The sequence below is a fragment of the Homalodisca vitripennis genome, chromosome X (genome assembly GCF_021130785.1).
Source record: "Homalodisca vitripennis isolate AUS2020 chromosome X, UT_GWSS_2.1, whole genome shotgun sequence".
Taxonomy (NCBI): Eukaryota; Metazoa; Arthropoda; class Insecta; order Hemiptera; family Cicadellidae; genus Homalodisca; species Homalodisca vitripennis.
In genome coordinates, this window is record NC_060215.1 from 137,995,811 (window position 1) to 138,008,763 (window position 12,953).

A 12,953-nucleotide genomic window follows, 5' to 3' on the forward strand; every position below is an offset into this window, starting at 1 on the left:
GCGCATATATTTTTAGAGTCGTCGTCCTCAGAGATCGGATGGTCAGCTGTGCTGTCCGTTGAATAATCCTACTAGCGCTCGGATGGACAGCAGCGTTGACCACAAGTTATAAACTCTTTTTTTTATTCTGACGTATTTTTTTATAATACAACGCACTAAGATTAATCAGCTGTTTCATTACAAAGCTTGGAAATTGATCATCTGGTCAATATTGCATTCTAGGCTTTCATTTTAGCGCGCTTTTAACCACATTGTCACTAGTGAGTTAACCTACACGCATTATTAGAACGGATTGTTTATTATTCTTAGTATTGTGCAATTTTATTAAATATTAGTGTAAATAAAGTTTTGTAGATATCAGTGTAAATATAACTGTAAATAAAAGTGTATATATATCAGTATTAATACCTGGTTTTACTGGTATTATTATTAATTACTGGTATTAGAGCTTGTTGGCGATGTAAGGAACGAAAATAAAAAAGGAAGACCATCCCAATTGCAAGACATTTCCCGACTAAATGGGAAACTTCATCTACCATATCCTCTTGAAGGTAAAAAAAGTGAAGAATTGCGTCATGTGTAGCAGCAGAGCACAAGGCGGCACCAGGAAAAGGGTGAAGTTTTATTGCAAAACTTGTGAAAATGAGCCCGGTCTTCACATTGCTGTTTGTTTTGAAAAGTACCATTCATCTCAGATATTTTAACAACAAGATGACAACTAGCCTGCAGTTAAATTTGTATTCGGAACAATAATAAACAGTTAAATTTTATTTTTTATCATGTTATAATTATTTACTGTCACATTATTAATACTCATTGTAACTCATGTTAGTTTATAGAAATATAACATTTCCATTGTAATACTTTTCGACTACATTATTATTTACCTTTGGACCTTTAAATCCATTTAACTTTTTAAAAGGCACAGTATCAATGACGCGGCGAAAATAAATCCAAGCTGGTGGGGACGCAACAATGACATGGCTGGCGCCATAGTGGACAGCACCGCTGCCCATCCGATTTGAGTGGACAGTACACGCTAAAATAATATGAGCCTATGAGAAGCCATATTTGGTCAGCACTGCTGCCCATCCGAGCGGAAAGGGTTAAAACATACTCAATCCATTCATTTAGTCTCCAAAATAAACAAGTTGAGCAAATGTAGACAATGCATTAATAATACTGAATATCAATATATTGTTTGTAATGGTAGAAATGATCACAACAAGATTGCAGTTTCACTGAAGAGAACTGTTATTATTGCTTCTTGATAAAGTTTAAATGACTTTAATTGAATATAAATGTATTTAGTAACATTTGTAAAAACCTTACTTTATTACCATGTTTATAATTAAATTAATAAACTTTGTTCACAAAAATTGAAATTTGAAAGAAGAGAGCAGCCTACTTTTTTCAGTTAATGTTCCTGTGGTACAAAAAGAATTTTAGCGCCCAAAAAACAAGATGCCAGCCATATCCATAAAATTAATAGATAAGGAGAAATTATCACTCAAAAAACATGAACCTTCCTGAGTAATATTTAATTGGAAAAGAAAAGATGATTGATTAAAAATCTGTTGTAATAGTAATTAAAAGTAGGTTACATATTTGCCTGAGCTGTGATTGTTGTATTTCAAATAGCGTTTTCACAATCATTTCTACTGCATTGTTCATTGTTACACGTTAGACAATAGACAACTGACAAGTTCTTTATTTACATAATCTTGGAGATTAGTAATGTGTCATGTTATTGTTATTGTTTGGTTGTTCATGCCTCATTAAGTTATATTACTGTAGCAAATTGGTTTTTGTCCATTTCTGCAGCGCATGATTCATCATGATTTATTACCGTCAAACCATTTCTATTCTTTCCATATAGTATTGTAATAACAATAGAAACCAAGTTTGCTGACTGTGCATTCTGATTTCTTTGCAGTATGAATTGATCAATCCTTATAGATTTATATTAAATTTAATTAACCCTTTGAGTGCCAAGGACTTTTGAGGGGGTGGTGCTGTCAGTGCCAAGCATTTATGACAGGTCACCTCTCTCAGTGCCAAGCCCTCTTTTTTTGTGTAGTGTTCCACCAAGTAATTCATAAATTTGTCAAAAATGAACATAATGAGATGGTTTTTATTTTATTACATAAGGGGAAAGTAGGCTATAACTTACAATACTTATTTGAATGAAAAACCTATTAAAATTTTAAAGTAAAAAAAAATTAAAAAAAATTCTATTTTTAAATTTTTTACATTTTGAAGTACAAAAATTGTACTTTTTATCTTAATACATTTGTATGCACCTTTTTACTGTTCCCTATGTAAATAGGAACAAGTATAACTTACTTAGTTTTAAAAGGTAAATATCTGTAATACTGTGTTGATTTTTCTTATATATTAGTGTAAAATTTTGAACATTTGCATTCGCACATAAGTTGTCTCTCATATTTGGCAAATAACTTTTACCAGATTTAACAAATGAAATCAAGATGTATAATATATTTGTGTTTGATTTATTATGTATCAAATGAGATTAAGTACAATGTCACGTGTCATTATTTATTAACTTTTCAGAAATACTGGTGGGATGATCTCAGTGGCCCTTGACACAACTCTGAAATACCAGCTGGCTGATCTCATCGGTTCACAGCACTCAAAGGGTTAATCACTAAAAATTCTTTTAGTATCTAATCCCAAAAACCTGAAAAAACATACTTTTAAAAAAACCTGTTTTCATCTAATTACTTAAGAAAACATAATCTCTTTTATCTCTTGGGACTTGACCATCACAAGTTCCTAGGTGGTCCCCTGATGTTATTACGAGTTTTTTTATATATATATATATTTCTTATTATAGAGGCCTTGGGACAAAAATGAGCATGCTACGGTATCAGATTTCACATAGGAAGAGACCATATAGCATCTTTCAAACTCTTAATTAATTGCGGGCGAAAGACGCGCACTACCCATCCGACCGATTAGTGGACCAAACGCTGAAAGATGTGCGCTATGCGTCCTCTATTCAGTGTTTAGCAATTACTGTTCATTTCGTGCTTTTTCCACTTGAATATGCTCGGATGATCTCAATTATATTTGTTACTTATTGTTTTCACAATAGTAGCCTACAAATAATATCAGCTGGAATGGTATGGTATCAGCTGTTACTAATATGATCTTGACTTTCAGTTTTGTTTGTCATAAATGGCGGTCAGTCGTGTTTGTTGTTTACAATCAGTGACAAGACTGTACCTCTAGTGTAGCAGGAGGAGAAGAGCTTCTCAACGAGAGAGTCGTCAGTGAGAGCAGGGTTGGGGGCCAGCTCATCCAGCAGCCAGAACAGTCCCCGACTGTCGCCCTGTCCGTGGTCACGGTCCAACGCAGACAGCAGTTGTCGGTTAGTCTCCCAGTGCTCCTCCTCCTCCGCCAGGCTTATCTGCTCCTGTACATCATCTCCTCAGTGTCAGTCAAGTAACTACCCCTATAGATCATCACTTTTTAATCTTAAATTTCAGCTAATGTTTTTCCAATCTGAGGATATGATAGTTCTATTTCTATATTTACTAGTTTGTAATGAAAAATAGAGAATTTACATAAAGTAACCCACTTCCACAATAACTTTTTAAATAATGAAATTAAACCATTAAGACACCCCTTTTTATTTTGCTCTCATCCCCAAAATGAGGTAGTAGGTAGGGACTCAACATTGCCAGAGACAACCTCCATCTTGTGACCCCTCGACTTAAAGAAAACAAAAAACAAAGTTCAATGTATAATTACACTATAGAACGTTAGTATTACACCTAGAGTTCTATTACAAATATACACAACCACCATTGTGTTTAACTGGAAGAAACAGAACTTATTGGGATGTACTCATTGATAAACTTACATGTTAAGTGATAGAATTGTTATATATTTTTGGCAACTACATTATTATTATTATTATTTTAGTCGAATAACACACAAACTCATAGACCAGTCAACCTTGTGTGTGTGGTTTTTTACCATAATTTATTTTTTAATATTTTCAAACAATTTTACCATCTGGAACATTTTGTTTTCAAGGAAACATGTCACTCCATGTACATATGCAATTTACAAAACATATTTTAGTCCACTTTTTATCATTAACATAATTACTTTTTTCTGAAATTAAGTACCTTTTTATTTGACCATGTAGGTTAATTCCCGTAATGCCCAATAATTTAACTTATAAACAATGTAAAATTGTATGCAATTTAATTTTGGTTAGAATAAGATTTTTTGTAAGGTTTTCTTTAAGGAAAACATTTTTTCTTCATATCATTTTAACAATACAACGTATTATAAAATCAACATGAAACATAATTTAAAAATAGACTATTACGTACTGTTCTGAGGATCAGTTTTTCCTTTAATTTTTTCTAACTACTACTAAATGTTATACTAAATGAATTTGTCAGTACAAAAGAGAAAATTAAAAATAAACAGTGACAACAGATCGCCACTGTAATATTTTAGACGGTTGTTCACAAACAATAGTGACGTTATCTTAAAAACAAAGCCAGCTTGTGCCACTATGCTTTTTTGAAGGAGAAGCTTGGTTTGCTTAGTATCTATTTTGTGAATTCTCAATCAAAAGAGCATTATTGATTTTTTTCTGTTCTCTTGTGTTTCCATTTTTGGATGTTAGCTATTGATTTTTCAGATACACTTGTTTATTTTGAATATGCACACAGAACCAGTCAGATATCTAGAATGTATGGACAGACTTATAATTATATATTTAGGTTTGAATGAGGACAGTAATTCAGGTGTTCCTGAACTTCGACAGTGTTTCTAGTTTGCCCAACTTATGATATTGTTTGTTCATTAGAAACACATTTGGAAAGCAAAATATAGTAAGCAACATTGGAGCTAATTTCTAATCACTAAAGACACACAAAGTGTGCTATCAACAACTGACCTGCAGGTACTGTTCTCTGGGAGCTACGATGGTTCTGTGCTGGAACAACTCACTGAGTCGCTCGGAGAGGTAGTTGATGTAAAGGTTATGAAAGGCCACACTGTGATTATGAGAGGACTGTAACTGTAGACCTGGACTGTCCACAACTAGCAGAGAGAATGATGTGTGAACCTTCATTGTGATACACCTGCACATACACTCAGTGTTACAGTTATGGTTTATTATGAATAGGTCAGTTAAAATATCTTGAAAATGTATTCAAAACTAAATACCAGTTCTCAACAGAAACTGTTATGTAAAGATATGTAAGAAACAACAGAAAACTTATATAGATCTGGTATAATTTTATGAGTCACCTGTTGATTAAAAAGCCAATGACATTGAAGAGTTCACTGTAAAGGCCCACGGCGAAGGCCTCTAAAGCGTCTTCACCGTTGTCGAGGTCTGCAGACTTCTCACGAGTGGCTGAGACCGAACCTGCATCCAAGTAGCCAAACAGAAGCTGTGTCAGCTTCTCCACTGTTGTTCCCAACAGTTGGGCCGCTCGTTGGGCTGCATTGGGCCGAGAAAATTGCCACCGGTTGACGGATTTATCTGTAAACGTATTAGTTAATTTAACAACAATAATTCAGAAATTGGTCTTTTTAAAGGGTAACTTCTAGCACACCACCTAAATCATAATCTTTTTCCTCAACTACAATTGGAGAAATATTTGGGATTCACTTCATGAACAGAACAGAATATTGAAAGTTTACCCAACAAAAGAATTCCTGGAATGCATCTTCTATGAAGAGAATGGTTATGAACTAATCTTTCCTCTATTGATGTTGGTTGATACAACTGCTGAAAATTAAAATCTGGGCTGGTAAAAAACTAATCATGCCTTGTTGGAGTAGTCATTCTAACGATGATCCATATCATTAATGATACGATTAATTAAGGTAGGCAAGAAGTTAAGCAATATTCCCTCAGATGGAGGAAATGTAAAATCACTCGATCCTTCCCTCAAGATTGCTGTGTCACAATGGTCAGTCAATGCACTGTATTGTTTACAATAGCTTACCGGTAGTGCCTCTGAATTACCAGAATATAGTGGATTCATACCAGGAGGTCAATAAACATTCATACGTTGGGCATGTGCACAGCAACCTCAATACTACACCTGAGTTGATAAGGCTTCTAACTTTGAAAGGGATGCATATTGGCGGGTGGAGTGACTGTCACATCAAAGACAGAAACAATGTCTGTCTATTTATATTTTATTCTTAAACCGTTTGTAGCATAATACATGATCCTTTGAGCCGGATTTGAACCAGCGACTTATGGATTGTGCCAAGATCAAAATAACCTATACTTGTTAGTTCCTGATGTTTTTTTAAAAGCATAATCAATGCACTTGTACTTAAAAGTTGACAAAATCAGAGCATTTCACTTCATACTTGAGATGATTATAAAAATTCATATAAAGACGTTTCAAAGATAATAACATAGATGTTTCAAAGTTGAAAACAAAGTAGAAAATGAGGTCAAATCTTCTTTAGTGACATGACAGATAACTGGTACAATATAATGAAGGTCTTGTAGACTGTCAGTATTTACAAAGATAGAGTAGATTTCTGTTTTAAAATTAAGTATTGATCATTGAAAATAAACATCTTTACATTTCTAAAAAAGGAAACCATACAACTAAGCTCACTCTATACTCTGTCTGGAGAGCCGTGGATCCTGAAGATAGACTCTTACACTCCCACTGCCGACTTCAGCAAACCCTTACTAACCTACCGAACATTGTCATCAAATTATATTATAGCGTACATAAACTAATTTGTCTTCTGTAATGTATTGGAATAATTTTATGAAATAAGTCCAAACAAAGCATAAACATGATATATTAATGACAGAATGATAAATAGAATGTAGGCCAATACATTTTAATGTCAGTTTTACTGAGTTAATATGTACTACTTTTGTACTTTCTGAATAGTGTTTTTTTTATTTGATACTATTTTACAATCATGTTGTATCTGGACTCATTATCTTTATTTTTATGATATGATTTCATACATAATAAAATCAACTGAATTAATAAGAATGAACAAAACTGGTCAGTGCACAATCGATGATTCAGATGGCAGCATTGGGGTTGTGAGTGTGCGTGAGCGTGCAAGAGTGTTTGGTTCGGTAAAGATCTGTAATACTTCAGGAGACAAGATCCTCTTGACAGAATATAGTACACAGTTACAATGTCTTAATTATTATTAGATAACTATTTTGTTTTAAATACTCACTATAGACTGCTCCTGCAGCCCCAACATGTAAAATACTGGATATGATGGACCAAATCACTTTGGTTTCGGCATCAGAAACTCCCAAAACTGTTAAGGCACCACATAAGCGAGAAAACTCTCCTATTGCTTTTTGGGGATCTTCATTCTGAAACAGACAGTTTAACTGCAATTCACTGAACTAGTGATGGGTAGAAGCCGAATCCAAATCTACTGAATCTTTAGCAAAGAATCTATCAAATTGATTGAGAATCTTTGATAAACAAACGAGATTCGACTTTCATATCTGTGTCTTTTGCTACACTTTTAATACTATTTTGTTTTCTATATTTATGCTCATGCAGCGGCATGAGTCTGCTGCATTTATTCACGGACGACAACTAATCACCATTTATTCATAGATAAACTAATCACCAAATTATTGTACTCTTGTAATTCATATTTCGATTGGAGTTCCTATTTTCTATGTTTATACTTGTGCAATGCCACGCACAATAGCAGACAGCAGACTGTGTTTGCGCTGATGTCAAAAGTTAATTTTTGTTTTTTTTTTCACAATTTTTGAAATTTTACAAACATAAAAAGCATATATTCTGAAAGCCTACAGTCTTTTAAATTACCATATTTATATTTAATCTGTCAAATTAAAGTATAAGGTAGAGGATATGACTTTGATTTTTAAAATACACCTATTTCTCTGAACCTCTGCAAATCCCTTTACAACAGAGTGATAGTATTGAATTACTTCTTTTACTACCACCAAAGGTGAATGACAAAAATGGGAGTGGTGATAACTTTTAAATCATACCTAGAATAAAAAAAAAAAAAACTATTAGGATTCGAAGTTCAAGAATCGGGAATTAATTTTTTAAGATTTAGAATCCGATTTGAGATTAGAAAATTTAGGATTCGCACATCACTACTTCGAACCAATAATAAACTGTTCAAGCACTCAACAACATAAAACTCAAACTTAAAAAAGTATGCTTTATTTGTAAAAAAAAATTGTAATAGTTTTTACATCTGTAACTATCATACCATCTAATTACAAATGTCCACTACCAATAAAGTTGGTCACGGCACTTTGTGGTATGAAACACCCATTGTGGTATTGCTCCACACTATATTCTTGGGCGACAAACATTTATTTATTTACATATGAATACATAAGAGTACATCATAGTTGGCTGCTGGCTGTCTTGTAAATAGTAACTCCTCTCAAATCCACATATGTTTCACTTCAGAAACTTAAATGGTGTTTCAATGTTAATGCATTTTTTAACAAGATTACCTCTTAATACTATTTCTTTTTCATTTATTATGTATAGACTTTGGCATTAGACATTACATGTTGAATATAAATTGTAAGTATTAAGAGATAATCATAATATTTTAATTCATTTGTGTTAGACACTACAATCTAATTGTCTGAAGATTTGATACAAGTTTTATTTTTAATATATTTTTAAACCTTAGTCCATTTTAAAAACCGAGTTCAGATGCCCAGCCAGCAAATTAATTGCTCACTGAGTGAGTACATCATTAACCATCTGAGGACAGATTATAACAAAAATTTTGTTTGAGGAAAAGGCACTTTAAAGTCTAGATTACTTCTGTCCTAGGACAGGAAATTCTGTAACTTTCTTGAACAGGAGTCATGTGTAAGCAAACAGAAGAAGAGTTACATACAAGTGAAGTACTAATTAGAACCAACTTTTATTTCTTGAAAATAAAACAAAACAAGCACATTTACATCATCAATATAGAAGACCTGACCTTATGAAGATGAATTTAAAATAAACAAACTAAATGATAATAATACAAGGTGAAAAAGAATACCTTTGGAACAGTTCCAATGAATGGATTACTCTCACTGATACAATCCAGCATGAGGTCCTTCCGGAGACTGCCATCACAGCCTTGCCACAGTCGGTGGATAACATGGAAGGAGGATTCCCCATCTGGTCTTCGGACAATCCTCCACCGTTCATTCAACAATAGCTGAAATGTCATGAGAATTATTGCTACAAACTTTACTTTATGTTCTTAACCAGTTTAAAACAAAGTAATAGATATTGTCATCACTTTTAGCACTAGCTGATCCTGCATTTGAGCAATGAGGTCATGTGATGACGATGTCTACTTTGAATTTCCAAAGGTGTTTAACAAGTCCCACATCATCTTTTTTGGGGAATTTTTTTTCAGTTTTTGGATTTTCTCCTAGTCTTATTCACTGGATCAAATTCTACCATTTAGAAAACACACTAGTAAGAATTAGTGGAGTGAAAGTTTTGTTATGATTGCAGGAGTGCTTCAAGGCTGTAATTTAGGCCCTCCAATTTTCTTGATATTTATTAATGACATAACATCTATCCTGAATTGTGATGTCCAGCTAATGATATCCTGATCTCTCTATCAATCACCAAAGAAACAGACCACTTTTCTTGATGAATCAAATAACCTTGAACCTCAGCAAAATGGTGGGAGGGGTGAGTTACCTTTACTTGAAGAACAACCCCTCCTTTGTTCCTTTTTGAGATTAGGGACAGTAGGTTTCAGAATAGATGTATGAAAGGAATCTTTGACTTGTACTATTCTCTAGAATTGTTATTTTAGAGTTATACACAGTCACACCTAACAGGGAAAAATACAAGTATGAGTTCTGGAGTATAAAATTTGTATGAGAGAACCATCTGTTAGCCCATATTTTACAGAATGTAATCTAATAATTAGTTGGTATCAATTAACAATTAAGCTTAAAACAAAATTCTATAGGGATGTGAAAATGGCATGCATCTGCATGAATTATTCTTGCACTCTTAAGGCAAATCCTCATTTTTTCAGGTGTTGCATGATTGGGTCTCAAGGGGTTTTTGGAACACTAGATTTTTCTTGAGTTCTACTGATTGAGTGTCCACTGAAAAAACGAGGATGTGTAGAGATGAATGGAACTCTTCACAAAATATTCTATTTAACTCCAAAAATACATACAAAAATGCACAGTTTACGCTAATCGATGGAATTTTAAATAGTATTAGTTTTATACTAATATTGATGAACTCCATTTTCATTACAGAATTTAAATTAGATTACAATGTAAAAAAGTTAAATAGATAATTTATTGTATGCCAATATTTTATATATATATATATATATATATATATATATATATATATATATATATATATATATACATATAAAGTACAGACTGAAACAGTTATCAATTTTAGCTTGATGTTATTTAATTATAGACTGTTAGCATGAAAACATCTTGTATTTATATTTAAAGTCCCAAAAAAAGTCTCACATTTTAAACATACATTTATTATAAGTACACCGGATATTAATCCATTGTTCTAGTTCCATAATAATACAATCCCTTCTCTTAACAAATAAATAAAAGAACTAGAACAATGGAGTAGTATCCCGTGCCTTTGGCTATTCCTCCAATCTTAGAAGACTACAAAGATCTTCAGCAAAACCGGCAAAGAATGGAAGCAATCAGGTGACATTACAAAACATTACATTCAGTGAAATTTAATTTGGTTTTGATCAAAATTCTCCTTTTCCATTGGTTGTAATAAAGCAATTGTAATTCACCCAAATTCTAAGATATACCAACGGTTTATGGTACAAAATGTCACAATACCTTTTCTTATTAAACTATTAACTCAATTTTACAAAAAATCAGCTAATGGTCCTCTTTCCATGTGTTACACACTAAAATTTTTCTGAACCATCAATAGTTAACTGGAAAGTAGTCAAACATGTAGTGACAAAAAATTCAAATCAGTTACCTGAATAGACGCAGAAGCAATGCAGCCTGACTGGTCAAAGTCCAAGCTGAAGATGTGGGTGAACCGGGTGGAATTTACATTGGTTTGTGTTCGGGCATTGCCGAACGCTTCCAGCAGTGTCCAAATAGCGTTCAGCTTCTCTGGAGTCACTACCTTTAATTATAAAGCACTTTAAGCCTTTAATTATTATACTTTGCACTTAAAATACAGTGAACATTGAATAGATGGATTTTCTAATATTATTTACAGATCTTTTCACCCTTTAAAAACCAGGTAATATTTTTGGATTGTATGAAATTTTTCGATTTCATTCGATTAGCAAGTAGCCTTAAAAAAATTAGTCTGTAAAAAAAAGAGTTTTTTACGTTCGGCGGACATTTGCAACTTCACAATGGGTTTTATTTTTCATTTTGTACTGAAAAGTTTTGTGTACACTACAAAATAAAAATGAAATATTATATATATAATGTAAAAATGTGTATGTTTACAACTTGTAAATATCGTACACAATATAGATTTTTTATTACACTTATTTTTATGTGACAAAAACTGTTTTTGATTTATAAGCTTAACTTGCATAATCATGCCAAATTTGGGAGGAATACAAACATTTCAGTTTTGATTTTTCTATAAAACGTAATACAATGTCATGAATAAACCAATTTACCTATTTTACAAATAAACGGAATTCTGTTAGAATGACAAAAAAAAACTATAAAATATAATGCACATTTTATACCTTTTACACAGTATAAGAAGTGTATCTAACCAACAAAATATTTGCAATATTGCTAAGCTCCTTGGGGAACATATTACTTCTTTGTTAATGGTCACCCCAACCTTTTTTCCTAGTAAAGACAACTGGAATACGGTCAGTGCTGACACATATAGACTGAGTTGTCCATGTACAAGTCGGAAGCAGTACTACTGGATGGCTTGGATAAGCGGACATGTTAAGCGGAACATACACAAAGCTAAATAACCTTCAGTAGAAAGGCTTTGGACTCAACATTTAACTTCAATTTATTAATCAATTTGTCTCAGTAACTAAGAGATAAGTCTTATTGCGACTTCTCCATCTACTGTGAGTGAAAAAGGGAGAATGATGATTCTATAATTGTTCTGGAGGTACAGATTTTTATATTTTATTATTGCTCGTTAAACTTTTATTTTTGGAGTTTATTGTTCTTTTTAGTAATTTGTAATGTCAAACGCTTATAACGTATTTTTGAACATAGCAATTTGTGTACATAATACTACAATATTTATAAATAATGTATTTTAATTTTACTTAGAGCTTTTTAATTATTTCAAAACATGAGTTTTAAAGAACCAATTATTTTCGATTATTTATAAATTTAAAAATAAACTTTTTTAATGGAATTTGATACATATTCTTGAGCTATTTTAATTCAATAATTGTTAAAACACTTGGCTTTATTTTTTATAAATTCCTTGGGCATTAAAAAATTTTAATGAAATTGATTATAAATGCTAAAAGAACTTTTTCTACACAATATGACTACGTGAGGAAGTCATACCCATTTTAATGTGGTTGGTGAGCAAGTATTTATAATACTACATAAAAAGTAGTCCATAGCATCCTGCTCATTTATAAAAGAATTTTATAAAATCCACGTTTAATATTGTGTCCCAAAAATATGGCAAAAAAATATATAGAATGAAATGGGCGTAATAAGTCAATTGATGTAACACAACGCGAAGCTAACAAACTACATTACACAAGACTAGCAAAATAAAAATTTCAAAATAAAGCTGTAATCTAACACAAAAAACGATTACATGATTATAAGGCTTAATGCAGAATCTATGACAAAAGCACAAAAAAACAACATAACTCAACGATTCACAAACAGCTATACAATAAAGATGCAGCCTGTCACAGCTTGAGAACTCGTGTTCCAA

General features: G+C 32.4%; 1 protein-coding gene across 2 annotated transcripts in view; it reads right to left on the bottom strand.

Moving 5' to 3' along the window:
- Positions 1-12,953, bottom strand: part of LOC124369898 (unconventional myosin-XVIIIa) — a 145,279-nt gene that overhangs the window by 95,842 nt on the left and 36,484 nt on the right. For both annotated transcript variants that reach the window (XM_046828054.1, XM_046828053.1), the window contains exons 10-15: positions 11,028-11,180; positions 9,070-9,231; positions 7,234-7,378; positions 5,302-5,539; positions 4,946-5,132; positions 3,250-3,439 (exon numbers count right to left, since the gene is read on the bottom strand). In XM_046828054.1, coding sequence (XP_046684010.1) covers positions 3,250-3,439; positions 4,946-5,132; positions 5,302-5,539; positions 7,234-7,378; positions 9,070-9,231; positions 11,028-11,180 — 1,075 coding nt within the window. The remainder of the gene's footprint in view (positions 1-3,249; positions 3,440-4,945; positions 5,133-5,301; positions 5,540-7,233; positions 7,379-9,069; positions 9,232-11,027; positions 11,181-12,953) is intronic.